At 31.8% G+C, this 25775-nt stretch overlaps 1 protein-coding gene across 1 annotated transcript in view; it reads right to left on the reverse strand.

Moving 5' to 3' along the window:
• The window catches only part of LOC129224488 (sorting nexin-17-like), a 47318-nt gene that overhangs the window by 16155 nt on the left and 5388 nt on the right, over positions 1-25775 (reverse strand). The window contains exons 2-5 of the mRNA XM_054858947.1: positions 24001-24193; positions 15792-15967; positions 9249-9336; positions 8104-8188 (exon numbers count right to left, since the gene is read on the reverse strand). Coding sequence (XP_054714922.1) covers positions 8104-8188; positions 9249-9336; positions 15792-15967; positions 24001-24193 — 542 coding nt within the window. The remainder of the gene's footprint in view (positions 1-8103; positions 8189-9248; positions 9337-15791; positions 15968-24000; positions 24194-25775) is intronic.

A 25775-nucleotide genomic window follows, 5' to 3' on the forward strand; every position in this document is an offset into this window, starting at 1 on the left:
GCCTTCGAAAAAAGTTCATCTCAACAGTCCATGATCGTTGATGGAGAAGGATGTGGATCTACTTGCTCTTTTTTGCTGTTTTTGTCTCTAACATTCAAAATATTTCCTTTGAGCAAATTACCAAAGTCCAAATAATTTATATTCGGCTTCAGAACTTTTTTTCTCACCAAAGTAAAATGGAATAGCTCTTGGATCCATACTGTATCTTCACCCAGTTAGTGGATTTTATACCACATTTTCCCATGTCTGGTTAAGAAAAACAAAACTGTGTGGTATTTTTCAAACAAACCGCTGTTGAATTGACCTGGCTACCATAACTTTTCGCCCAGTAGTGAGTCCCGAAGTTCTAGCCAAATCTGTAGAGATGGAGCTCGATGCTCTGTACAAAAATGAGGTATCCACCGATACCCTGGGACAGTATTCAATTCCACCATCATATAATGCAAATGTGAACCATCTTTGTTTGTCTTAATAAAAAGAGTAACTTCATTCTACTCGAATCGCAGGTACCAACAAGTAAACAAATGGTTGGCAGAGGAGAAGAATGCCTCAGAGTGGAATTGATCAAAGACCAACTTAAATTTTAAGATTGGTTCTTCACTAATTACAACAATAAGGGAACCAGCCTCATTCGTTCTTTTAAGTTTTCTCTCATGTTAGTGAAAAAAGAGACGTATGGGAGCATGCTCGTTGCAAAGCCGGCCTTAGCTTCACAGCTTGGTGCAATCTATCATTTGAAAAAAATCCCACATTATCTTTGCAAATCTAATGAATAAAAATGGGAAACAAATAATAAAATGAAATAAAATTAACCTATTTCTACCTCCTTTTTTTCAGTTTGGGAGTATGATTATACCAGGGTTGGCCGAATTGGACCCAATTGGGTTGGACCCAATGGGTTTTTTTGAAAAAACCCATTTAAAAAAACCCATTATTTAGCCCACTTTTGGGTTTTTTAAATTTTCTGAGAAGTTTTTAAAAAAATTAATTAATTTAAATACTTTTACAATTTAAACTTCTTTTTTATTTGTTCTTCACCACAGACAATGAACATAAAAAATGAATTCTGAACTTTAATAGTATTTCGTAGCTCTTAACGGCATGAAAAAAAATACTTCAAAGATTTTAAATAAATATATTTAACTTTTTTCTTTAACTGGTCAATAAATAAATCAAATTATCTTGACAAAGTCCTGTCACGTCTGATTTTCTCAATATTTGTAGATTGTACAGAGGAAATTAATCTAGTTAAAAGGCTTTCATGTGAATTATTTTCTGCTAACCAACACGTCACAAATCTCGAATAAACACAAGGTATATTTTTTAGAAATAAACAGATTTTACAAACGGTCGACAGAAAACAGAACAGGTACAGTATTTTCATTATCTTACGAAAAAGTTCAATATTCCTTACTCTGTACACAGAAATAGAACAACGAGCAACATAAAATTCAAAGAAATGTCTTGATTAAGCTGGAATTCAGTAAAAAGGGATTTTAACTACTTGAGGTTCTACAGTAGTTTTGCATAACAAAATGAAATACAATAAAGTAAAATGCAAAAAAAAAAAAATTAAAAACGAACAATAGATTTTATCACTCAAGAAGTAACTTTGAATTAACTGTTGGTAATAATGAAAATTAAAAAATCTAAAACTTCACCATTCTTGGGTTTTTTCGTCTTGTATACTTTTCTTCAGAAAACGCTGAATTTAAACTAGTTTTCCATCTTTTTTTACTCGAAGACAATTTTTGCACTTTGTCCATATACTTATGCTACAATATGCTACAAGTACCCCACATTTTCCCTAAAAAAAGACAAAAAAACCCACATTTCTTTTAAAAAACCCAACTTTAGTTGGGTTTTTTTGGGTTTTATTTAAAAAAACCCAAAAAACCCTGGGTCCATGGGCTTTTTTAAAAAAACCCGGGTTTTTGCCAACCCTGGATTATACCCATCAAGGAAACCCTAAAAACCACAACATTAAGTGTAATTAATTTTAAAAACATGTTTTAATGATAAAACTAAAATGTACAGTTTCACCTTTTTGAAATCATTCTGCTTTCTTTCTTTTGCCCAGATGTCCCTTATTCTAAAGGGAGGTATTTTGTTTTGAAAGTCTTTTGTTCAAAAATAAAATGTTCATAATAAAAAAAATTCTATATTCAAAATAAAACTTGGTAGGTAAGTTTCAAGTCGTAAAACGAAATACGGCAGAAAATTTGTTAATGTGAAAGGTATAGATACGTAGGGAAAGGAATGTTTGCGTTACCTGCATAGGGCAGTCAACTATTGGCCTATTCTTTTTCTTTATAACCACCATGTTTTGTCAACACACATAATTTATATAAACACACATTAGAATCTTATTATATCATTCTTTGCCCCTTTGTTTAAAATAGGATCTTCCAAATTGTCTTGAGAAGTGTTTTTTCTCATTTCATCAAAAATCGAATTTTCCGATTATTTGTTTGTTCTGCGATTGTAAAAGAACTATTGAATCTACAGAATTTGTTTTCGGCTTAAATGAAAGTCAGTTAAATTTACTGCAACAGTATATCCAGTTTTTTTCTTGTGGAGTAGAAATTTATTTCGATATTTCACTTGAAATGTGATCAAAGCGTAATTTCTTCATTTTTTGCGAAAAATGGTCAATTTTCAAAGTACAAGATCTTCTAAACTGTTGGTTGTACAGAGCACTACTTTAGCTTAAACTGTTCCAAATTTAATGTACTTTAAAACTGGTATTCCCATTTAGTATCACAAGTTGCATAGTTTAGGAGCTCAGGGTTCATACTCACTTCGGATAAAAAAATTCCATGACTTTTCCAAGACTTTTTCCTGACTTCATAAAAATTTTCATGACCTTGTTACACGAAGAGAATAGTACTATTAAATGTCAAACTCTCCAATTTTCGGAAATAGGCATTTAGCAAAATTTTTGCGTGAATGCCACTTCCTCACTGAAGTGCTTACTTGTGCTTGTGATTGAAAAAATGTCAGTGCACAATATAGAAACTAATTATAAACTGTTCTTGTTTGTCATTAACATATAAATTTAAGTGAAGCAAAAACATAGAGAATGCAATATACTGATGCTTAAATGTCTAATAAATAGGGCAGAATAGTAATGAACAGGACAAGGTTTGCATGAGACAAAGTTTTGAATAATAAATTTACTTTATAAAAATATTGCCCTTAGGTGTCAACAGGGCATCTAACCATCCATTTAACTTGACAATATTTTCGTTCTTTAAAGCAAAGCTACGTTTTTCAGCAAATTTATTTATTTAAACCAGATATTTCAGCTGGACACATGGAATCAGTTTTGCGAGCCCTTTGTTGGGCACCACTGTTTTAGAGTATTAGAATTCCCCTATTTCAATGTTCTATCCCCTGACAAAAGTATTGATTTTCTAAAGCCTTCAACAAATTAAGATAAGCTCTGATAAATTTAATAATGATATTTTTTTTTTAAATGAGTGGTTGAAATAAACTCAGATGCAATTTAATTACTTTTTGAGTGGGAGAGGCAAAAATCAAGAACATGTAATTCCACCACTATAGCATATAAAATATAAGAAGTGCTGAAAATAATGATGAATTCAAAATTTGTGATGTCCCAGTAGTAAAATCACAGAATTAAAAAAGGTGGGAGGCTGTAACAGAAGTGGATACAACAGGATTCCAAAACTCAGATTCATTTTGGGGATCATTCAATTTTCCAGTATAAATATCTTTTACAAGCAATACTTTTAAATCACTCAAGGTTTTTAATGCTCTTTTAGTTACTGTTACTTTCTTGCTACTCAACAAATTTTTCCATGACTTTAAATAAATTTTCATGACTTTCAATAAAAATATTAATTTTCCATGACTTTTCCAGGTTTGAAATCTGTTCATTTTTTTCCATGACTCTCCAGGATTTCCATGACCCGTGCAAACCCTGGAGTTAGAAAGGAAAAACTAACAAAAGTCTGAAAATTTCGCAGTTTTTTGCGAATTATGCAGCGAGCAAAGGTTTTTGAAAACTGCAAACTTAGATTTATACTACTCTAAGTGACATAAACAACATATTAAAAAATCGCAGTTTGCGATTTTAATGTCTAATATGACTGGAATATAATACTCCTTTATCAAATTTTGAATATTCTTGAACATAAAATTGTAGCAAAATAAAATATACAGAAGCTCCTCGTTATATCGCTCATTCGAATACATCACTCTTTTCTTCTGTCTCCCGAAATATTAAAGCCTAAAAAAAACCTTGTTTTAAGTTGGAAACCATTTATGAAAAAATATGTTATTACTCAGAAGAGGTCTCTTTCTTATTTGTTTTGTCAATGAACAAAACGAAGATGCCTCCATTCTTCTGAATTTGCTTGAAAAGCAGCGGCTATCCCTATCATCCAAATGTACATACCCGCAGAACACTTCAGTTTAAAAAGATGGTCTGTAAACTATTTTTTCTTTTGTATTGATACTAAGACCTTTACAATGTTTAAAGAGACAGCAGGCGTCATACTGGCCTAAGTGGAAGAAAACATATGCCCTTGACTGCCTTCTAGTACAGAAAAGACTTGTGCTTGGTTGCACAAATCTGATCTGGACGGTCGGAAGAGTTTTCTGGAAGCAATGTGGTTATTTTTACTTTTCGCATCCTTTCAACAGCAAATCGATGAGATTAGAAAGTCTATAGACTTTCTAATCCTATCGATTAGAAAGTCTATGCCCAATGGGGGTGTTGGAATGCTCACTCTTATCTCGCGGTAACTAAGAAAAGTCATCTTCCAATTCGCCATTAGATGTTTGTACCTTTTTGGCGCTGAAATTAATTTAAATTTCAATCTTGTTCAAATTTTAGTACGTATAATAGTGAACTATATCGAAACCATTTGAAAATAATGTAAAAAAGAACTAATGCTAATTTACCGGCATATTGGATAGATAACTATTTTTAATGACCTTGGTTATATCATGCTTTTTCTTTGTTCCCGAAATGCATGATATAACGAGGGGTTACTGTACTTGCAAGTGCCTCAATTTCATTATCAAAAATCCAAAATGAAAACATTTCTGTTGTTGGTGCTATTTTTTTTCCTTTCTTTTTTTTTTTTTTTTTTTGCATGTTTTTAAAGCATTATTAACTATATGGCAGATTAAAAAAAAAAGCACACTGTAAGTGTAGGTACAATTTTAAAGCAGCCACATCTAATTGACAATTTAGAGCATGATATATCAGTGGAGAGAAGTTTCGAGTTTAAATGAGGAACTGAAGCAAAAGTTTTACTGAAAACAAACTTTAACTACTAAGCATTTATAAAATACAAAATAACTTGAACTTTTTAACTGATAAAATGCAATAGTACCTTTTTATGTTTCAAACACAATTTGAACTTTTTATGCTGAGGCATAAGCAACAAACATATACTTTTATAACTTTGTTATTTTAACAAAAATTTCGTGGAAGCTTAGATAACTCCCTTTTCAGTGGCTCTCACAAATGTTAAGGCATTACTACATTGTAAAACTGCAATAAGCAAGACAGCATCTCATTAGATAAGCATTAGATAACTAACATAAATGTCATTCCATTGTAAAAGTCATACCTATAACTCTCTATTTTAAAAATATTATTGTTTTTGAAAAATGGTATTGTATTTAGTTATATCTTTCAGTATAAAAGTGAAGCAACTTACTTTTTTAAATATTTGATGACAACTAGTGGCCTGAATACCTTTTGTAATAGAGGCTAAATTTACAATGGACTCGGTTCTTCAAAAATTGATAACAAGGAGATAAGTCACTTTTACAATGAGTCGTACTAATGTTATGAAGTATGAGAAAAACAAGGGAGAAAAGGAACATTCTCAGATTTTAATTCAAATAATGTAAAAGGTTTTTTTTTCCACTATGCAAGGGTAGAAACTTGGATTACAATTGTTAAAGCAAAATTATCTTACTAATATTATATATGCCAAAGTTTGTCTGTATGGATGTATGGATGTTTGTTACTCTTTCACGCAAAAACTACCAAACGGATTTTGATGAAACTTTACAATAATATAGCTTATGCATCAGAATAACACATAGGGTAGTTTTCGTCCCGTTATGGGGGGCAAAACCCCCTTAGGGGGGGGGCAATAAAACACAATTTTTGTATAAATTCTCTAATATTGGGATGAAAAAATACTTGCACATATTTACATTATATGTCCATTGAAAGCTCTGATTTTTCTGCTGAAGATGGCACCTGTTCGAAATTTCTAAGTAAAATAAAAAACGAGTTATGAGCTTTTTAGATCCATGTTCGAAGGCTTTCCTCAACTCAATACAGTATTTAGTGTATCATCTCAACTCCCTGTCGATAGCGACAATTGTTGTATTGTTGACTTTCTTTGCTTTTCGTGATTGTTCAAGGCTTTTCTCAAGTCAAATCTTGAAGTAAGATTTTTGCACAAGATTGGCAAATAATACATGATTTGGCTGATGATTTTCCATTTAAACGGAACTTTAACGTAATTAATGGTTTCATTATTATTTATGCTGATTGAACACTTACTCATCCAAACAACCAGCAGATCGCCAAAATTTTTGCAGAAAGATTTCCGTAGCTGATGCACTTGGCAGTTTTTTCAACGTTGCTGTTTTTGAAGCCGAAGACTACGTCATAATGTTCCTCAGCTTTCACCATGTAAACAAAATATCGCCAATCAAAGAATTTTCAAAAGACTTTTTTTACTGTGTTAAATAATCCAGCAACTAAATTAGGCAAATCCATAAACAGCACAAAAACTTCCATTAATTTTCCTTTTTGCACAATTTCAAACAATCACCAAATTTTATTACTTATTTTGGTAACATTTCGGATGAAACTGTTTAGCGCCATTTTATGGTGACCAAAAATATCTCAGCATCTGGCGACGATATCTCTGTAACGAAAATTAATATCATATCGTTTTACAAAGTAAGGAAAGAATGGGGGAGCATCATCGAAGGTACCCCGAAACGACTTTCGCAAATTCGGTAAAATCGCACCAAGAGCCACAATGATTGAAATTTCTCGAAATAACTAAAGCAAGTATAAGAGGATTACGAGAGCAGCTACTTTTTTTTAATCACTTTGTACTTCATTAGCCATACAGAGAAGGTTTTAGACTCCATGTTAAAAAAAAAGTATCAACAGATTAATCTTTTTAAACATGAGAAGATTAATTTCATGTTTTTTAAATTTGTATATGCTTAAATATAGTGCTTTCATTTCTAAATCAATACTACTTTGTTCTTTATACTTATTGCTATTTTAGTTTTATGGGTAAGGAAGAAACTCGATTTTTAATCACGTCAAAAAGATGTGTTTTAAATTCTTTCACTTAAAACAGAAAACAAAAGCAAGTAACGATTTTTTCTAATAATTATTACTGACCCAGGCAACGCCGGGTATTTTTGCTAGTAATTCATAATTATACCACTCAAAATACCATTGTGTAGATACTTTGAGAAAAGTCTGCTGGTGGCGTTATGGTTAGGCGCTGGCCTTCTATGCCGGTTGACCCAGGTTCTGACCTGGAGTAGCCAGTCGGTGGATTTTCAAGATGCAGAAAATCATCAGAGTCCACGTCGTATGATTATGCGGAATGTAAAAGATCCCTTTTTGTATTTGTTTGGCTTAGAATTCCCTAGGCAAAATTAAATTCCTAGTGAAAATTTTGCATCAAAGGTGCCTCCATCTAGTGGAAACTGGGCGTCCAAATTACCCGTGCCATTGACATCTGCGCCTTAATGGTGGCACACGAACGACTGGATCGCAATAGATCTGCTAAAGGCTAAATAGCCTAAAAACGTAGCCTCCATTAGACAAAAAAGATATTTTGAGAAAATGCTATGAATTCTAAAAACAGTTACCAAGACTGATAACTATCTTTTTCAAAATCATTTCCACTTTTTTCACATTATATTAAAAGAAGCAAACTTTTAGCATTTAAATAAGCCTTTTATAGTAGAGCTTAAATTGCAACCAATTTTCCTTCATTTTTTGCATTTAATATTGTTAAACACATAAAATAATTTTTCAAAAAAATAAGCAAAATAATTTGTATTTACCTTTTACGTACCACTAAATAATAATTGGAACCCGAGGACTTCAGAGACAAGTATGCAGACTCAAAATCTTGAAGCTTTCTCTCAACTGTGAATTAATCAATACAAATGTCAACTTTTAAGTCATACAACTTTTAACTGCATTTTTATATGTCTTATTTACTTGTTTAAAAAATGTATTATCTTTACAAATTACATATAAAATTTACCAATTCAAAACCCAGAAGAAAAAATATTATACATGATCAGAAATATGCTGCTGAAACATATTTTCAAAGATTCATTGCCAACTAGATTCAATATTATTTAATCATTTATACATACAAGTAGACCATTCTCCAATATAAATTTAAAACTCTACAGTGCTGACCAAATTATTAGACTAAGACTGTTTTAAAAGCAAATTCTTTATTGATTACATAACTATAGACACATTAACAAACAGTGAAATAATTATCTAATATTTAGTATGCATTCCCTTGTTCTTGATGAGCATTTTAAATCTTTTTAACGTACTTTTCACAAGGTTTACACCTTTTCTTAACTTTTTAAAAGAGGAGGTAAAAAATTGTTTATACTCACTATTATATATACTCACATACACATACTCACAAATTACCTAAAACTAACTTTAAATATAACAAAACACACTAGTAAAAAGAACTAGTGAACTGTTTAAGCTGATTGATGTTATGTTCCTGGTAGGTAGATAAACAAAGAACATAAACAAAGCAGACAGTGCTGCCACCTGCAAACATTAAATTATGCTAAAATAACGTAATAAACAGTATACAGTATGTACTGTACTTTACCAGTAAAATAAGTAGTATTTTAGTACAAATAGTGTACAAAAAACAAAAAAAAAAAAAAAAAACTCTTTAGTCAAATAATTTGGCCAGCACTATAGGTTTAAAACTCGAAACAGGATTCAAAAATATTTTGTTTAAACCAAACTTTATAGTTTTTAAAACAAATTAGCATTTGACACTTTAATGCAATTAGTTCTAGAAATTGCAAAGAAAGTAAACTATTTGACACTTAAATTGAATTTGAAACAATAGAAAAGAAAGTTAAAAAGCAGAAGCTCCACTTTTTAAATCAATTAATACAGAATATTATTAATTGCAAAAACAATAAAATCAACATACCTGAAATTTCATTGTTGCATTTACTAACAAGATATAGACAAAAGTAGGAAATATACTTTTCTTCAAGTTTTAAAATTTTGCTTACAGCCTAAAACAAAATTATCATAAATGAATTTCAAACATAACACCAACAAAATCTACTTCTATAATATTACATTATTGAGGTTATTACAAGACAGCATAAATTTATGGTAATACATCAACATTTTTCCAAAGTTTCAGAAGAAAACATACACCTATATCAGAATTTTTTCCACAGCAAAACATAGTCATTCATTAAAAAAAAATTTAATTTGAATACATGAAGGTTATACTCTAATTTCAAATGATGCTACAAACTCAATAACTTCATAGAAAACTTCAAGGATTGTTAATGTGAAAGCTTAACCCAAGGACGGATTTAGAATTCTTTTGGGGAGGAGAGGAGCTGCCACATAATTTTTATAAAAAAAAACTAAAATTTAGAGATTTAACCAAGGAGGTCCCAGAGCCTATTTCTTTTGTTTTACGTTGAAAGAGGTATTCAAAAATTACGTTATAGAACTTCAATTTTGTAATAATTTTGGGGAAATGTCTTCCTTTCCCCTAACATCATTGAAGGTCATCTAAAATCGTGTTTTTTAGAAAATTCACTGGAAACAAGCCACTGAACCCTTTCTTTCCTTTAACACTAGCTGAGATGTCTACAATCACGTCTTAAGACTTCAACTTTGCACTATGTCCTTGGGAAAGGCCTCCGAAATTTCCTTCTTTGGGAGCTTAAATTCTGAAAAGTTTCCGGGAGGAAGACTCAAGGTCCATTCTAAACTTCATCAGAGATGGCCCTCACTTGCGTTTTATGACTTTAACTTGAAAAAATTGCCCGGGCAGCCTGCATGGATATCACTCCTATCCGGGGTGACAGATAGGGGTGGGGGGGGGAGGGGCAGCACGGATATTACCCCTATCACCAGAGATCACCCCTGTCGCCCCTCTTTTGTATGCGTCCTTGACTAAACCCCAATTTTTTTTTTAAAACTATGGCTAGGAAACGCATTGAATGAAAACAATGCACTTAAAAATATCTAAATTACGCAATCCTAACAATATAAGAAATTCTTTGCAAAACAGACATTTTGTCCTGCAAACAACAGCTTTATATTTGACTAACAGCATGGCCTGGCTTTGCCCAGTCTACCTTGAAAATAAAAATTGTGTCAAGTGATGTATATTCAACAATTAGTCTTAAATAAAATGCAGATTTATTAATGATGTGCGGACTATATGTTGTCGCGGATTATTTGTGTGTGTGTTTTCCCTCTCAAAACTAACACATTGAACCTCAATATTTATAGCAGAGACCGTTACCCCACCTGTGTGCCGTTTCTTTTATATAGCTTGAATGTTCTTACGTGATTCAGGCTATGTAAAATAAAAAACGTACAGTAAAGGATGAAGCCTTCATTTGCACTAGAATTTATTTTGTAGATTATTTTTATATAGTTTTGAATGTACCTTAAAAGTTATTACTTCATCACGTTTTTAATTTAGTTGCTAAAATGAATTTAATTTTATTGATTTAAGAAAAAAAAATAAAAAATTAAAATATTAAAAAAATAAAAAATAAATAAAAAAATTTCAAAAACCAGGAGGGGGGGTGAGTGTACCCATGATCTGGCCCCCTCACTTTTTCAAGGCACAAGCCGCCACTGTTTTCCAACCATAGGTCGAGATAGATCTGGAGCAAAAAATGCCACTTTCTCCAATGGTGTTAAGAAAACTGTGGGACAATTCCTTCACTTTTTATTGATATATTTAAGGAAGAAAGTAACGCCTAAATTTCAGCTAAGCCTAAACAAATTTAAGCTAAAAACGCAAATAACCGTCGCCGTAATTAAGTTAGAGCATTGAAACAAATTGCGTAGTATGCAGAAAATTCTATCCCTTCCAACGATATGAATATTAATGATATGTGCAAGTAATTTTTCGCCCTATCATATTCGGGAATTTATGTGAAAACTGGGCCTAAATTAGAATAAAAAAGAACTAATCATCAAATTTTTTCGAACTGGTCTGCAAATCTTTTCTGGACATAAAGAAACAAACTGAAAATTTCAGCGAAATTGACCAGGTGGTTCTCAAGTTTTGCGCGTTCAAACACATAGAGGCTTTTTGGAGACTTGATTTTATGCTATGTAGATATTGAAAAATAATTTAAAATGTGATCAAATACTTTTCACTTAAGAAATTACACTTGTGTGTTCTCCTCCCACTAAGGAAGAAGGGTCTTAGGGTGAGTTGAATATTTTACCTACCTACATCCCCTTGTTTATTTTGTACTGATGCAGGATCAAGTTTAAATTTGTGATAGAACAATCAACAATGTTTAACAATGGTTCAATGGAAAACTTGCTAAGTATTGCAAATCTGACACTGGATTTAGAATCTTCATCAGTTATTTGAAAATTGAATAAGAGTCAGAAGATGTTTCTTAGGTATGAGAAATAACAAAGGCGTAGCCAGACCCGACTTTTGGGGGGGGGGTTACTTCTTTTATATATATATATATATATATATATATATATATATATATATATATATATATATATATATATATATATATATATATATATATAAATGTAAATTTTTTTAGTATTAAAAAAATAAGAGGGAGTGTGAATCTTACATACTTTGGAATGGGGTGCCCCAATTTCGATACTTGTGTCAAACAAAACAAAAGCAAAGATTTTTTTTTTTTAATGTTAAGGAAAATTCAACTTTTTTTTCTTTTCCCTCCATTTAATTTTAAGTGAAATTTTCTAGCAACGTCTTGTCAAAACGAGTCTATCAAAATCAGGGGGAAATCAAATATTTGATGAGGGTGTTCCGTTCATTTCAGTGTGACTGCTTAATTTAGAGGCTAACGCACATCTACAAAAGCTGGCATCCCTGAAAACTAATAGATACTTCCATTTCCGCCTGTAAACTAGATGTTTATTTTTCAATCTCATCGGTGGTCAGACTATAAAGAGTAATATTTTTCTAACTTGGTTTGTACTAAAAGTATGAAATAAAATAAAAAAAGACTTCTTGAATTATAACCCGCAAAAAATGAAATTGCTTTTCATATTGTTATATTTATATGTTGCTTTTTATGTATTTACATTTATGCTAATTCTAAAGCAGTTAATAAAATTTGAATAAAAAAAGTTAGGGAAGAAATATAGGCGGTAGAAATTTATTCGCTCAAAAGCGTACCATCTGTTCTCCTCTCAAGTCTTTATTTTTAATTTTATTAGCTGCTTTAGGATTTACATAAATATCTATTTGAGAGAGCAACAGCAATTTTCTTTTTTATTTTCTACTTTTTAATGCGAACCAAGCTAATAGAAATAATCTAGATTCATTTCGCTTTTAAACATTTTATTCATGTAATGCTATGCAGTTTTTCTTTTGAATTAAAATAAAATTACCTTCAGAAGGGTCCGATGGGACTAATGCTGCTTTGCAGACTGTACTTCGTTTTCTTCAGACGATGTTAACTTTCTATTTTTAGAGCAATCTTTTTCGTCGTTTTAATTTTTTTCTTTGGGTTTAAAAAAGCTTGTTATCGGTTTTGCTCGCTTCATTATGCAACAACTTTCACTTAGAATGTACTATTTTAAACAGACTACGTTTCCAAAAGAATATGCAGTAAATACTGGCTGAAAAATCAATGCGATTGCAATTGGTTCTGGTTAGCAAAGGTCGTTTTGACTATGACCTATGACACACACGAGACCAGACCAACAAAAACCTTTATCGTCTTGAATTCCGGTTATGCTATCATTTTCGGATTCGAAGCTCAATGATCTTTAAAGCAGCAAACAAAAGCATTTTCTTCAACTCAGAAACAGAGGAATTGTCTTCAATAGCTGAGGAGGCAGTGGAAAAAAGGGAGAAATGCGTTCCACGAATAGGCTTTCCAGGAAGATTAATCAAAGGACAGTCGTTTCGCGCACTTTCTTGGAAGAAGAGTAAAGGGGTGAAATTCATAGGCTTGACATGTAAGATGAACATTTCAAGTTCATGGTTAAAGGTCATTCAAGTTAAAAGCCATTTCACTTTGTTATCTGGATTAGTACTGTTCTTTGGTTGCTCTCTTTCTTAAAATTGTGATTCCTTAGAAAACCGAAATGATAGGAGTGAAAAGAAAGTTAGATTTGCAGCAATTGCTAACCTCAAGAGGATAAATAATGAATCAAAAAAAAAAAAAAAAAAAAAAAAATTCAGGGACCAAAAAGCAATAAAAGACTTTTTCTTGAAAAAGATATGCTTAAAGTTTCTTTTACTAGTTTCTTGTACTGTCACAATGATTCCTTAAACTCGCAATAAAGCACTTAATAATGTAATAATAGAATAAATACCTAACAAAACTAATAAAGAAGAATTCTAATCAAGAGCCCATATTGTCTTTAGTATGGATTTCAAATTTTCAGCATCATATTTCAAATTTCTATAAAAAGTTCATTAAAGCCTCCGTATCTCAAAACCTCTTTATCTCAATTTTTTTCTTTAATGTGAAATTTGAAACATACAGATTCGACTGTATGCAATATTCCCACTGCGCGGGTCATAAAATTAAACATATTTAACAATTTGCAGAATCTACAACAAAGAAAGGCTGCATATACATGGATTTAACAAATCAATCTCATCTCTAAAGCAAAGTGTCAAATTTCACTCAAATGTCGCAGCAGAAGGAGGCAGGCGACTTTATGTTTGAGGGTCACACATGAAGCAGATTTTCAATGGCATTGGGGGGGGGGGGGGAGTGAAGTGAATTTTTGACCTTTGTTACTCAGAAAAGAGTCGTTTTGATTTTTTTTCTTTTTCTTTCTCTTCTCTCATTTTTTTCTCTTTTTTCTTTTGAGACTAACATTTTGGGGTGGAGCAGGGGCGTAGCTAAGGGGGGGTTTTGGGGACAAAACCCCCCCCCGAAAAGTTAGTCTCAAAAAAAAAAAAGAGAAAAAGAAGAGAGGAGAAAGAAAAAAAAAGAAGAAAAGGGAAAAATTCCAAGCGATTATACATATATATATATATATATATATATATATATATATATATATATATATATATATATATATATATATATATGTATATATATGTATATATATGTATATATATATATATATATGTGTGTGTGTGTGTGTATATATATATATATATATATATATATATATATATATATATATATATATATATATATATATATATATATATATATATAAATATATATATATAAGAAGTAACCCCCCCCCCCCGAAAGTCGGGTCTAGCTACGCCACTGGGGTGGAGGGTTGTCCCCAAACCCCCCCCCCTTAGTTACGCCCGTGAGAAATAATGTATGATTTTGTTTAATACTTAAAGACAAGAAACTCATTTGGATAAAACTGCAGTGTAATAATCATCATATATATAATAGCCAATGATCGAGTAGCCCGCAAGTTTGAACAATGAAACTTGTGCCATGGCATGATAATTTGATAATATATTTTGGTAATGTTTAACATGCAGGGAAAGGCTTTACTGTGACAAGGTTGAACTCGATCCGGTCACTTAATTGTTTTACTGGTAAGACTGTTATTTCAAGGGAATGAAAAAACAAAAAAATGGTCAGCAATGAATGCTACCTAGTGGAGTTTTAGGGTTTATCCACTGGAGTTAGGGTTACATTTTGATAGTTGGAATAACTATCAAAATATCACTAAACAGGCAATGCCTTCATTCAAACGTAGAAGAGTAAAAGTATTTTCACCGGTCATACCTCGACGGGCAACTTGCTAGTTTTATAATAACAGTGACATCTTAAATTCTAAACATTGCAGGTATTGAATAACATATAAAATATTATTGTAACTATTGAGAATTATTATGTTCATTATAGCAAATGTAAAGCATTAAAATAAAAGAAGGAAAAAAACATGTTTTCTAATAGCAATTATTCATGAAGTTATAAAGAGGATATTACAAAGAAAAGGTTTTGAAATGAAAAACAAACTTATGATACTTTATCACACATACACGCACACACAGGGGCAGTTTTTTGAAATTATTGTTGGGGCACAAACAAGACTGGGCTTGGGGAATATTCTATACCCTAAACAAGAAGGGCATGTCAGCAGAAATTTTTGAAAAAAATTGTGTTTATGAAAATCTTTTTTTTAGGCAATCTGGAAACCCTTTTTTGTACTATAGCAAATATATTTTTTAATATAATGGTAGATTACTGTTTAGCATTATGCTTTGTAGGTTTTGTTTTTGTACTTACACAATATTTTACATAAGAAACGAAATTTTATGTAAAAAAAATTAAATGGTAAGCAAGAAGTTATGAAATTATTTAGGCATTTTTCAGTAGTTTTAGAAATTGTTAATAATAATTTTATGTTGTGTAATGAATTATTGGGGGGGTTAGTTCTCAAAAAACCTCAATATTGGTGGGGTCACCTACCCCACCAATACTTATGAAGTCGGCCCCAATGCACACACACAAAACATGGAAAGCTAGAAAGACACACATACTTCCATTAGAGTAGAAGTACGAGCAAGGGATGATATCCTGACGTTAATTTTCTGCCAATTCATCAAGTGAACATCCAGAGATACATTTTCTTCTTTAGCATTCTGTGTTTCTTGTTGAGCAGACAGTAAAAACCCAGTAAAAACATCACTCGTTGAAACACGTGTGTCTTGGCTAACTGTAAAAATTCAGAAAGCTTACACTTGCAGGAAAGTGGTATTACAATATTACAAAATGCAAAATAAATTAACACAGGATGTTATAAGGCTAGATTGTTAATTGACAGATCAAATAAATTATTACTTTTTAAAAAATCATATGAAAAATCAATAGTTTGTTAAATTATTTCTTAAGAAAATACATCACATGCTAATATGACCCAAGGTTTACATTTAAATACTACAGTTAATATTTTACTCTCAGATTAATTTTAAGTATGTTTACCTTTGATAAAACAATAAAAGTTTGTAAACATTGAATTGAAACATTAATTTCAAAAGGCTGTCAAATGCCAAGCTCTAAGGATTAAAAAAAGCATTTTTACCATCAGATTCAAGTTTTTCGGCAATTATTTAAAAACTTAAATCTTTCTTCTGAATCTTTTAAACTGAAAGGAATACATATTTAGTTTTTTTTTTTTTTTTCAGGTGAAAAAAAATTCAAAATTGAACAATTTAATATGATGATATAATTTCTTTCCTGAAATAAAAATACTTGGAGCTGGACTGGTTTCCAAAATAAACGATTCAATTGGGTTGCTTCCCATTGTCAATAATATATTTTTTCTGAAAGAGCATGGTCAAAAACATGGGGTAAGTTTTTTCTTTTTTTCTTAATTTTGACTTATTTTCTCTCTTGCTGCTGATGTTTACAAATGAGCAATTGCTAGGGTTACCAGAATAAAGTTTCAGGACACTGCCAAACTTTGCTAAATGAATATTTTATTTTAACTAACAATTCTCATTCCACTAATGAATTGCTCGCAATGAGAAAAATCTTTAAAGGACAATATCTTGCCAGAAAAGACAACCACGTGCTCTGATTCAAGATGGCTTTCATCCCTTGTGAGGTCACAGGATGAATTATTTTGGTCTAAAAACCAGAAATTGGAAAAAAATGATTTTAAAATTAAATGTTGGAAAAATAAAAGTATTTTCTGGGGCCATGTTATTATCTATATATATAATTCTCTTACGTGCCGGCAAATGAAGGGGTGAATTTCTAAACCTCTGTTGGCAACACTTCGCCGATAAATCATGTAAACAAACTTCTACGTTGTTTTGAAATCTTGAATCACAGAATACTCAACGAACTTTTTTTTTTTTTGAGATGAGTTTGAGTCGGGCTGTGGCCCATTTCAACCTTAATCAGCAAAGAAAAGCTCAAAGAAGGCAGGAAACCGTTCTTGAATCCAATTTAAGACGAGCCAATCGTACTGAAGCAGAGAATAGACGACGCTCAAAGCGCCTACGCGTTCAAAACAACATTGCCGATGAACATGATTGTGGAGCAATGTGTGATAAGAGTGTAAATATGTAAATATATAAGAGTGTAAATAATGTAAATACATCCCTCGGGGGAGCCTGTAACCCCTAGAGGGCGCGTCCCCAGGTGGCGGATAGGGGAATGCCTTCATTGGTTTTCCAATGGGTGGTAGAAGGGAAATAAAATACCTTCCGCGGACCAACAGGTAGAAGTGCAATCTCTCCAAAGCAATGACAGACACTTTTGTATCTATAATGGTAAAGTTGTGCACATTGCCAAGGCAGTCATCTTACATACAGCAAAGTTAAACTGTCGAAAATCTGGCTAAAGCAGACAAATTAACATTATGAACGTAATTTTCATATTGGTTAAATGGATGGTGACCTAAATGCAATTACCAACTTTAATTTTTACGGAAAATTTTAGCTAGGCTAATGTATTGGCATACAGCGAGCGAGCGAAGCGATCCACAGGGAACTGCGTAAGCAGTTCCGGGGGTTGGCGAGCGATAGCGAGCAGGGGGCGATAGCCCCCTAGTTATTATTATTATTATTATTACTTTTTTTTTTTTTGCTTATTCTACCAATTTCAGTGACTAAAAGTAGTACATTTGACTGAAAGAAACATCCACATTATCTTAGTAATAGTATGATGAACATTGTATACTTTTTTAAAGCATTTAAGTTTTCTATGTGGACTAAAAGTGAAAATAAGCAAAGTAATACAAATATAGCATTATGGTATAATACAGCATCAGCCGGTGTACTGGAATTGTTGAGGTTAACAACATTCTGGAAAATTCAAATTTTACGGCATTTCAGATAATTTGAGGTTGATTTTTCTAAAAAGTTATTCCATGTCAAGGGACTTGGGGGATCATCTCCGATTTGGATGAAATTTTATACATGTGCAGAGATACCTTTGAAACAAACCTATGCAAATTAAGGGATGTTAAGCTTTCCCCAGCAAACATAACTGTCAAAATATAGCCCCTTGAACAGGGCATCTTCACAAGCACTTTGAAAATCTAAATGAGGATAATACTGTTCTGTATTACTATACAGAAGGTATATATAATCTTGAGTAATACATGTATAATACAATACTGAGGATAATAGCTTGCAAAAAGGATGCAAAAGGGCCCCAGAATCACTTTGAGTAAGTAATCTTCAATGACTGACTTTTTCAAAAAATGAATGCAGGGAAAAGGGGTGCCAAAACAAAGATTTTGTAAGTTAAGTTGGAAATTACTTTTAAATTTGTCTATATTTAAGACGTAAACATGTATTTAATTATTATATTATTTTGCTGTTTATTGAGTCATATTTTGAAAAAAATTTAACCACAAACATTGTTTTTTCAAATATCTAGCTATTAATAATTATTTTCAGTCAAGTGCAATCAGTTTCCTAAAGAACATTTCCCCACAAAATCAAATATGTACCATGATTAATAAAATATTACATGTTGGAACCAACAGTACTTGTTTAAGTGGGGCAGACAATATATATGGGTCCTTCTCCAGAAAACGTAACTTTTGAACGCAAATATTTTTAAATTTCGAAAGCTTGCTTTCTTTTTTTTTCATTCTTACATGAAAGTGTTACCTACTAGAAGTAACCATAAACAATGGCCCAGCTAAGTTCCAATTATTTTACTTTTAAATAAAAAAAATTAAATTGTTCACGGAAATTTAAAAAAAAAAAAAGAACGTTTAATATTTAAAAATTGAGGCCAAAGTATCAAAGTAGTAATTTTGTTAATTGTGCAAACAATCAGCTATTTTAATGATTAGTGGGAATATAATATTAAGCTCTCTTAATAAAAGTATGGCTTAATTAGTAATTTTCAAATGTATGTTAAAAAATAATATTTAGTAAATTTTAGAATATACAATTTATAATTTTGGTTGAAGGCCTATTATTGATGTATTTCCCTTCCATCATTCATTTTCACCCCAGAAATAATGACATTGATAAGGTCTGTCGCGGAGGTGAGGAATTTTCCTTTAATATAGGCTTCATAGATACATTTTTCAGGGAAAATTTTTCTTTCTTCGTTGCTACAATCTGCACATGTTAGGCATATGAAAACATGTTCACTTCTTTTTTTACATTAATTTACATCCTGAAATTCAAATTCCCGGAGGTAAGGAGTCAGAATAAAAACACTAAGTTTTTAAAGCAAAATCTATCTTCTTGTTTTTTGAAAAAAATCTCACAACTTCAACTATGGCTGAAAATAAACAAGGGGGCTCTCTTGTATTATGGAAAATAAAATTTGATGTCTTTACTGCAACGTGTTAAAGAGGAATGGCATTTTGTGTTTAGGTAACGGAGGTGAGGATTTATTGTGTGACATGATTCCTTGTCCTACTAAAACTAAATAAAACACAATATTAACCGAGCTGATGTGTGCATCACACGACTTCCTTTTACTCCAATTTAATGCCATTTCCCCATTACTGGCAATTTTTATGTGATTCAATAGTTTACTCTCTAAATATCACAAACAGTGGCCAAACTGAAACAGATTTAAAAATCGCGAAATTTATCGCCAAATTGGCAACAAAACTTGGCGACCAAAAGACTGGCGATATATCGCCAAGTGTCCGCCAAATAATAACACCACTTGAGTTTACATCGAAATTAACAATAATTTCCTCTCAAAAAAGGGCAAAAGACCCCTTTAGAAACACCGGAATCAGGGGCGGCAAATAGGGGGGTCAAGAGGGGGCGGTCGCACCCCCAAATTTTATGAGCAGAATGATAGAAAATGGGTGAATTCAATTTATGTAAATCGGAAATCAATGTTCATTTTAAAAAATCTCGCTGGTTCTCAGTAACTATTTGATGAAACTCGACGCATTCCCAGACTAGAAAAAGTGTTTTTTGTTATTTAGATGATGACTTAAATTCATGAAGTATTTTCCGGCCTTTTCAGAACATAGAAAACTGATAGAGAACCATGGTTAATTTTAACTAAAGAAGACATTTCCTCATTTTGGCTAAATATTTCATACTTGTGTGCCCAGTGTAACGATGGTATGTCCAATATGAGAGGCTCGTGCTAAGTGGTGTGGCTGTATGGTTTTACAAGAACATTCCTTGATATTTTACAATCACTTTTACGCTCATTTTTTAAGTGTATATTTATTTGATGAGTGTTTATCGCTTTATTCTGCTAGAAACACGTTTCAGCTGCTCAATGCATTACAGTGAAACCTGTGTAAGTTGACCACTTGCGGTGCACTACTTTAGTGGTCAGCTTAAATAGGTGGTCAACTTACAGAGGTTGAATTACATGATATAGATATAATTCTGTGCCTGAAAATAGCGGTCAACTTAGGCTGGTGGTCAACTTACAAAGGTAGTCAACTTTACAGGTTTTACTGTATAAGCTTTCATAGAGACTTCTTAAAAATGCATGTGATTATTGAATTTAAAAAAAACATATCAACAAATACCTTTTATGGGGCTCTAAAAATATGCGATATCGGCATGACAGAAGATGGTCTTCAAGAGTTAAAACCATAAAATTATTTCTCTATATAACTTCAAGGCAGTGATTTGACGACTGTAAGAATTATTGCAAAACGATTCTTTCAATGGTGAAAAAGCTCATGCCCTTTACCATGTACGACTTCGTTTGAATTTTTATTAAATTTGTATTGAGGAAAGTTTTTGAAAAATGCTTTACTCTATCAAAATATCTTCAATCCGCTACCCTTAGTTTTCGGAATATTCAAACCACAGTTCAGTCTACAATTGATCTGTGCAGCATACTACAATAGTTCAATCTACAGTTGAAACTGAAACTAGATTTTATATAGATGCATATTTCAATCAATTGTGAAACCTTTCAAAAAAATTCTTCCTCCGAGCCAATTTTAAAAAAGCGCAAAAAAAAAAAAGTGACGAAAACCCACATGATGTAAAGTCAAACATTGTTTTTTTAATATTTTGTATGAAGTAATCAACTCAGTTTCGAACGAAATTAACACAAGATTTGATAATTATTTTTCTGTATGGTTGGCTCTATATTATCTGGATTGGATGTTGAAATCGAAAAATAAAATGTTTCAGTTATGAAAAATTTTTAGCATGAGACAAGAAAAATTATATGCAATATACCGACAGACCGGTTATCACATCCAGAGACTGCAGTTTCGTCCTTGTTATGGACTCATCAGTCTGGAATCAGTCTTGCATAATATAGACGAATGCGCGAACGGTGTTCGCAGAAAATTTTTGGCTCTGCAGAAATTTTTTTTCAAACTGCTAACGTTGATATAAAAAAGAAAAAAAAAAAACAATTTTTTTTAAAGGGATTTTTTAAGAAAATCCTAGAGTTTCTTTCTGTTAAAGCCTTTCTCCAAAAGAGCCTTTTAAAGCACATGTGTAAAAAAAAATGGTTTTGGTAGTTTTCTTTAGTTGGTGAGAAATAAAAAACTACAGTCGAACCTCCATAAATCGAACTTCCACATATCGAAATTTTCTATAGATCGAAATCCCAGCAAATTTCTATGTTCATTACATAGAAAAATTGTTTCTATATATCGAAAAAATCTCTATATATCGAAAAACATTTCGAGACATTCGTAGATTTGTTTTTCCACTTTAGATTGTTTGTCTCATTGAAAAATGAAGGTTACGGGAGAAAATTATGTTTACTAAAGGTTGCTAAGAAATCATGGTTTGAGGGGTGTGTAGATAGATCTTTGTTCCGTTCTGGAATTCTTAAATTCCCTCAAGTTTATTTCAAATCTTAGTTGTAACCAGTAACACTGTAAAATCAGTTTCAAGTTATCCTTTTTGTCTGTTGATCATCTTTCTTAGTCTTTTTAGTTTCAGTAAAATCATTCAAGTTAAGTAGATTGATTTTTTACTTTTCTCTCGATTACATTGTCAAAACGAAAATCCTCTCATGTTGCGAATCAAGTGGAACTGCCGAAGAATGAAGATGTATGAAAGCACAAAAATGTAATTTCTGTTAATTTTCCAGTTATTAACTTGTTTAATCTGATGCTCGTATAAATCAGAAATTGGGTTTCATGCACGAAAATTAGCTTTAATTTTAATGTTTTAAGAGATTTTTATGATAAAATAAGATCATTTCTATGTATCGAAATTTCTATATATCGAATTTTTTTCCGGAAATTTGCTATTTCTATATATGAAGGTCCGACTGTATATGTTATTGCAAAAAATAAATAAATGATTTAAAGCCTTTTTTTATTGTCTCTTTTATATTTGAATATAAAATAAATTTAATTTTTTATTCAAGGGTGAGTTAGGCAAAATAATAATTTGCAGAAAATTTTCCAGTTAGGATTTGTGTTCGCAGAAAGCTTTTCATTTTATCTAAGTCTGTCTGGAATAGTGAATAACAGAGCTAGATGCAGATGACATCTCATTGAAGTTGAGAACGCCGACGAGACTAGATTATTCAATGATGAAAACTTAAGCCCCTCACAATTTTTGAAGTTCCCTGGGTGATTTTGAAGAGCATGATATAAAAAGTGTTTTCATACATAACTTTGTTACTTCAATTATTTTTTAACTATTCTAATCAGCTCAGCTAGTAGAGAAAGATTTTTTTGTCTCAGGAGGTTAGAGAATTATTTTTGAAACACAATGGGCGGAAAAAAAAAATTCTATTTAGTTGTACTGGCAAAACAGCATGACACTAGGCACTGACAGATTAGTACTAACACGATTTCCTGCTCTTCCGAATTCCAAAAATCATGCATTAAAACTTTTCCAAGAGGGATAAAAACTTTAGTATCAAGATGTTTTGTATGATAACTTATTAGAAAATGAATCAAAATTTTAAGTTTCCAAACACAAATTTTTATTCATAGTAAACCGATTTTATGACCACTCCCTGTTAGCTAATGTGTGTTTTGCACCGCACTGTAGTAATACATATTTAAGAAACTCGACCCCCCAAATGAAATGCTTAAATGCCGCCCCTGACCGGAATGCAACCAAAAGGAAGGTGCACAACTAGACCCCACTAGGAGTCTACATACCAAATTTCAACTTTCTAGGACTTACTGTTCTTGAGGTATGCGACATACATACGCACATCCGCGCATACATACCTACATACAGACGTCACGAGAAAATTTGTTGCAATTAATTCGGAAATTGTCATTATTGATATTTCGCGTGTTTATACGTTCTTAGGCACTTATTCACGTGTGGGCGAGTCGGAAAAAAAAACTCAGTATTCATTCGGGGGTGAGTAAAATGAAAATTAAGGTCGATTTTTGAATTAAAATTTTTTTGTGAATACAATACTTCCCTTTTTGTAAAAGGAAGTAAAAATTAAATATACTTAAACAATTAGTGTTTGAGGCACTTGTAAAAGGAATGATAAATAAATAAGTACATACTTTTAATTAAACAAGTTATTAGGAAACAAACAGTCACACAAGGTGTGTAACATACCACAGAGGTGAGAATTCACATGTTGTGAACCAAAAATATACTAAAATAAAAATCATTATTAAAAAATAGTAGGCAGGTTTAAATAGATATATTTTTGATGAAATTAAAAAGCATTGTTAAATGAAATTTCCTTAAAATGTCTTCTGTAAAAGGCATCTGACAGAAAAGTTACCCTTTTTGAAGAATGACCCATATATAAAACATTGTATTATACAGCATTAAACACATTTTAAAGGAATTCCATTTATCATTATCAGCGCAGGCTCTTTACCTAATTGAATAAATTTTTCCAGTTGTGCTCGCCTCTCTTCAGTTTGTGATGGTGTAAGAGGCAGTAACTTTTTCGGAGGGAATGGTGGAAGGCAATTTGGTCCAAATTCTCTCCTTAGTTGATCAAACAAATTATAAAGTTGGCGATACCTCACTGTGCAATGAAAGGCACCATTCACATGCATGTTATATGCCTGAAATGAAAGCGAATAATGTGCTCACATAGCAGTATTTTCTCATTGAAAACACACACACATGATATAAATACCAGGGATTAATTCAGGGTTTTTCCTCTTTTTTTTTAAGGTTTACATTTTGTGAAGAAAGGCATTTTTGTGAGCTTTTTTTCTTTTTGTGAAAAAATAACTCTTTTGAGGGGGCATTTTTTATATATTTTTGTGAAAAATGTCCTGTTATATCATATTCTGCATGTTTAGCTATCAAGTGTAATCTGAAATCTCTTAGGCCTAAAGGACGACACTGTGTATGACTTGGAAGTGGAGGTTTTTTTCCTGGTGTTTTGCTTTCATTCAAATTGAGCTTAAAATTGGTTTTAAAGAAATGTTTTTATGAATGAAATTTTGTGAAAGGTCTAATTTTAAGATATAAAATTTTGTGAAGTGGTTGCTTTTACAATATAAAATTCCGTAAAGAGGCTGCAAAGCAAACACAATTTGAGCCTGAATCAATCCCTGAATTATAAAATAAGAAACTTGTAGTACTTATTGAGATTCACAATATTTTTGTTGCTCTCTTAGTAAGCAATTAGCAATAATTTAACAGAGAAAACATTTTTATACCATAAATATTCAATTCATGATGTAAAAATCTGAAACGAGATTTTTTTTACAACTAACCTCTGCAACAATAAAACTATTCAGTAAAAAAATAAATGATGGTTACTAAGCATTTTATGATAAAATTAATTCACTAAATGAATTGCTAGATCAAAGGTTCTCAACTTTTTGGTGTCAGCACGCCCCTTTTGCAATGTTTTATGCTTCTAATGAGTTCCTGAAAGTAAGGAATGGTTTATTTTTCATTAATTTATGTGCAGATTACGATGAAAACCAATGTTTAATACTGGAAAATCAATAACTCAACACCCCAAGGGAATACCAAAAATTTGTTGAGTAATATATCATTTGAATATCTCATAAGGAATAAATCCATTATTTTATGAAAAAAGAGTACCTTGTCAGTCACAGTTAGGTCTATTTAAGATAAAAAGCCGAGTTGGCAAGGTTTTGAACATTACGGTAAAAACCACAGTAAATACCATGATTTCTACCATCCTGTCAAAAAAAATCCTGTGTCCAAAACTACATCTTTAGAGAAACTGTATTTTGTGAGAAAATATCGAAAACATAACAAAATGTGTCAAAGTGAAGTTTTACATTGAATATTTATGTGAACATTCCAGTATAAATCAAGGCCGTAGCCAGCAGAGGGGGGGGGGGGTCAGAACCCTCCCCCCCCCCCGGAAATTTTAAAAATCTTACATGCTATAAAAAAGTTGCAAAAAAAATTCGGACTTCAACTTGGGAAAAAAACCAAGATATCCCCCCGGGGGAGCGCCCCCCCCCCCCCCGAAAACTATTTAAGAACGGCTCCAAACCTATCCTCACCAACACTACCAAAGATCTTCTAAAATCAGCGTTTTCAAAGCTACTTCAAATTTTTTTGAGAGGATTGTCTCTTCGCCCCGCCCCCCTCCCTGTCTTGTCAGCATTATTAAAGATTATCTTAAATTTAGTTTTCAGGGCTTGAATTTCA

This window comes from Uloborus diversus, chromosome 6 (assembly GCF_026930045.1).
Source record: "Uloborus diversus isolate 005 chromosome 6, Udiv.v.3.1, whole genome shotgun sequence".
Classification (NCBI taxonomy): Eukaryota; Metazoa; Arthropoda; class Arachnida; order Araneae; family Uloboridae; genus Uloborus; species Uloborus diversus.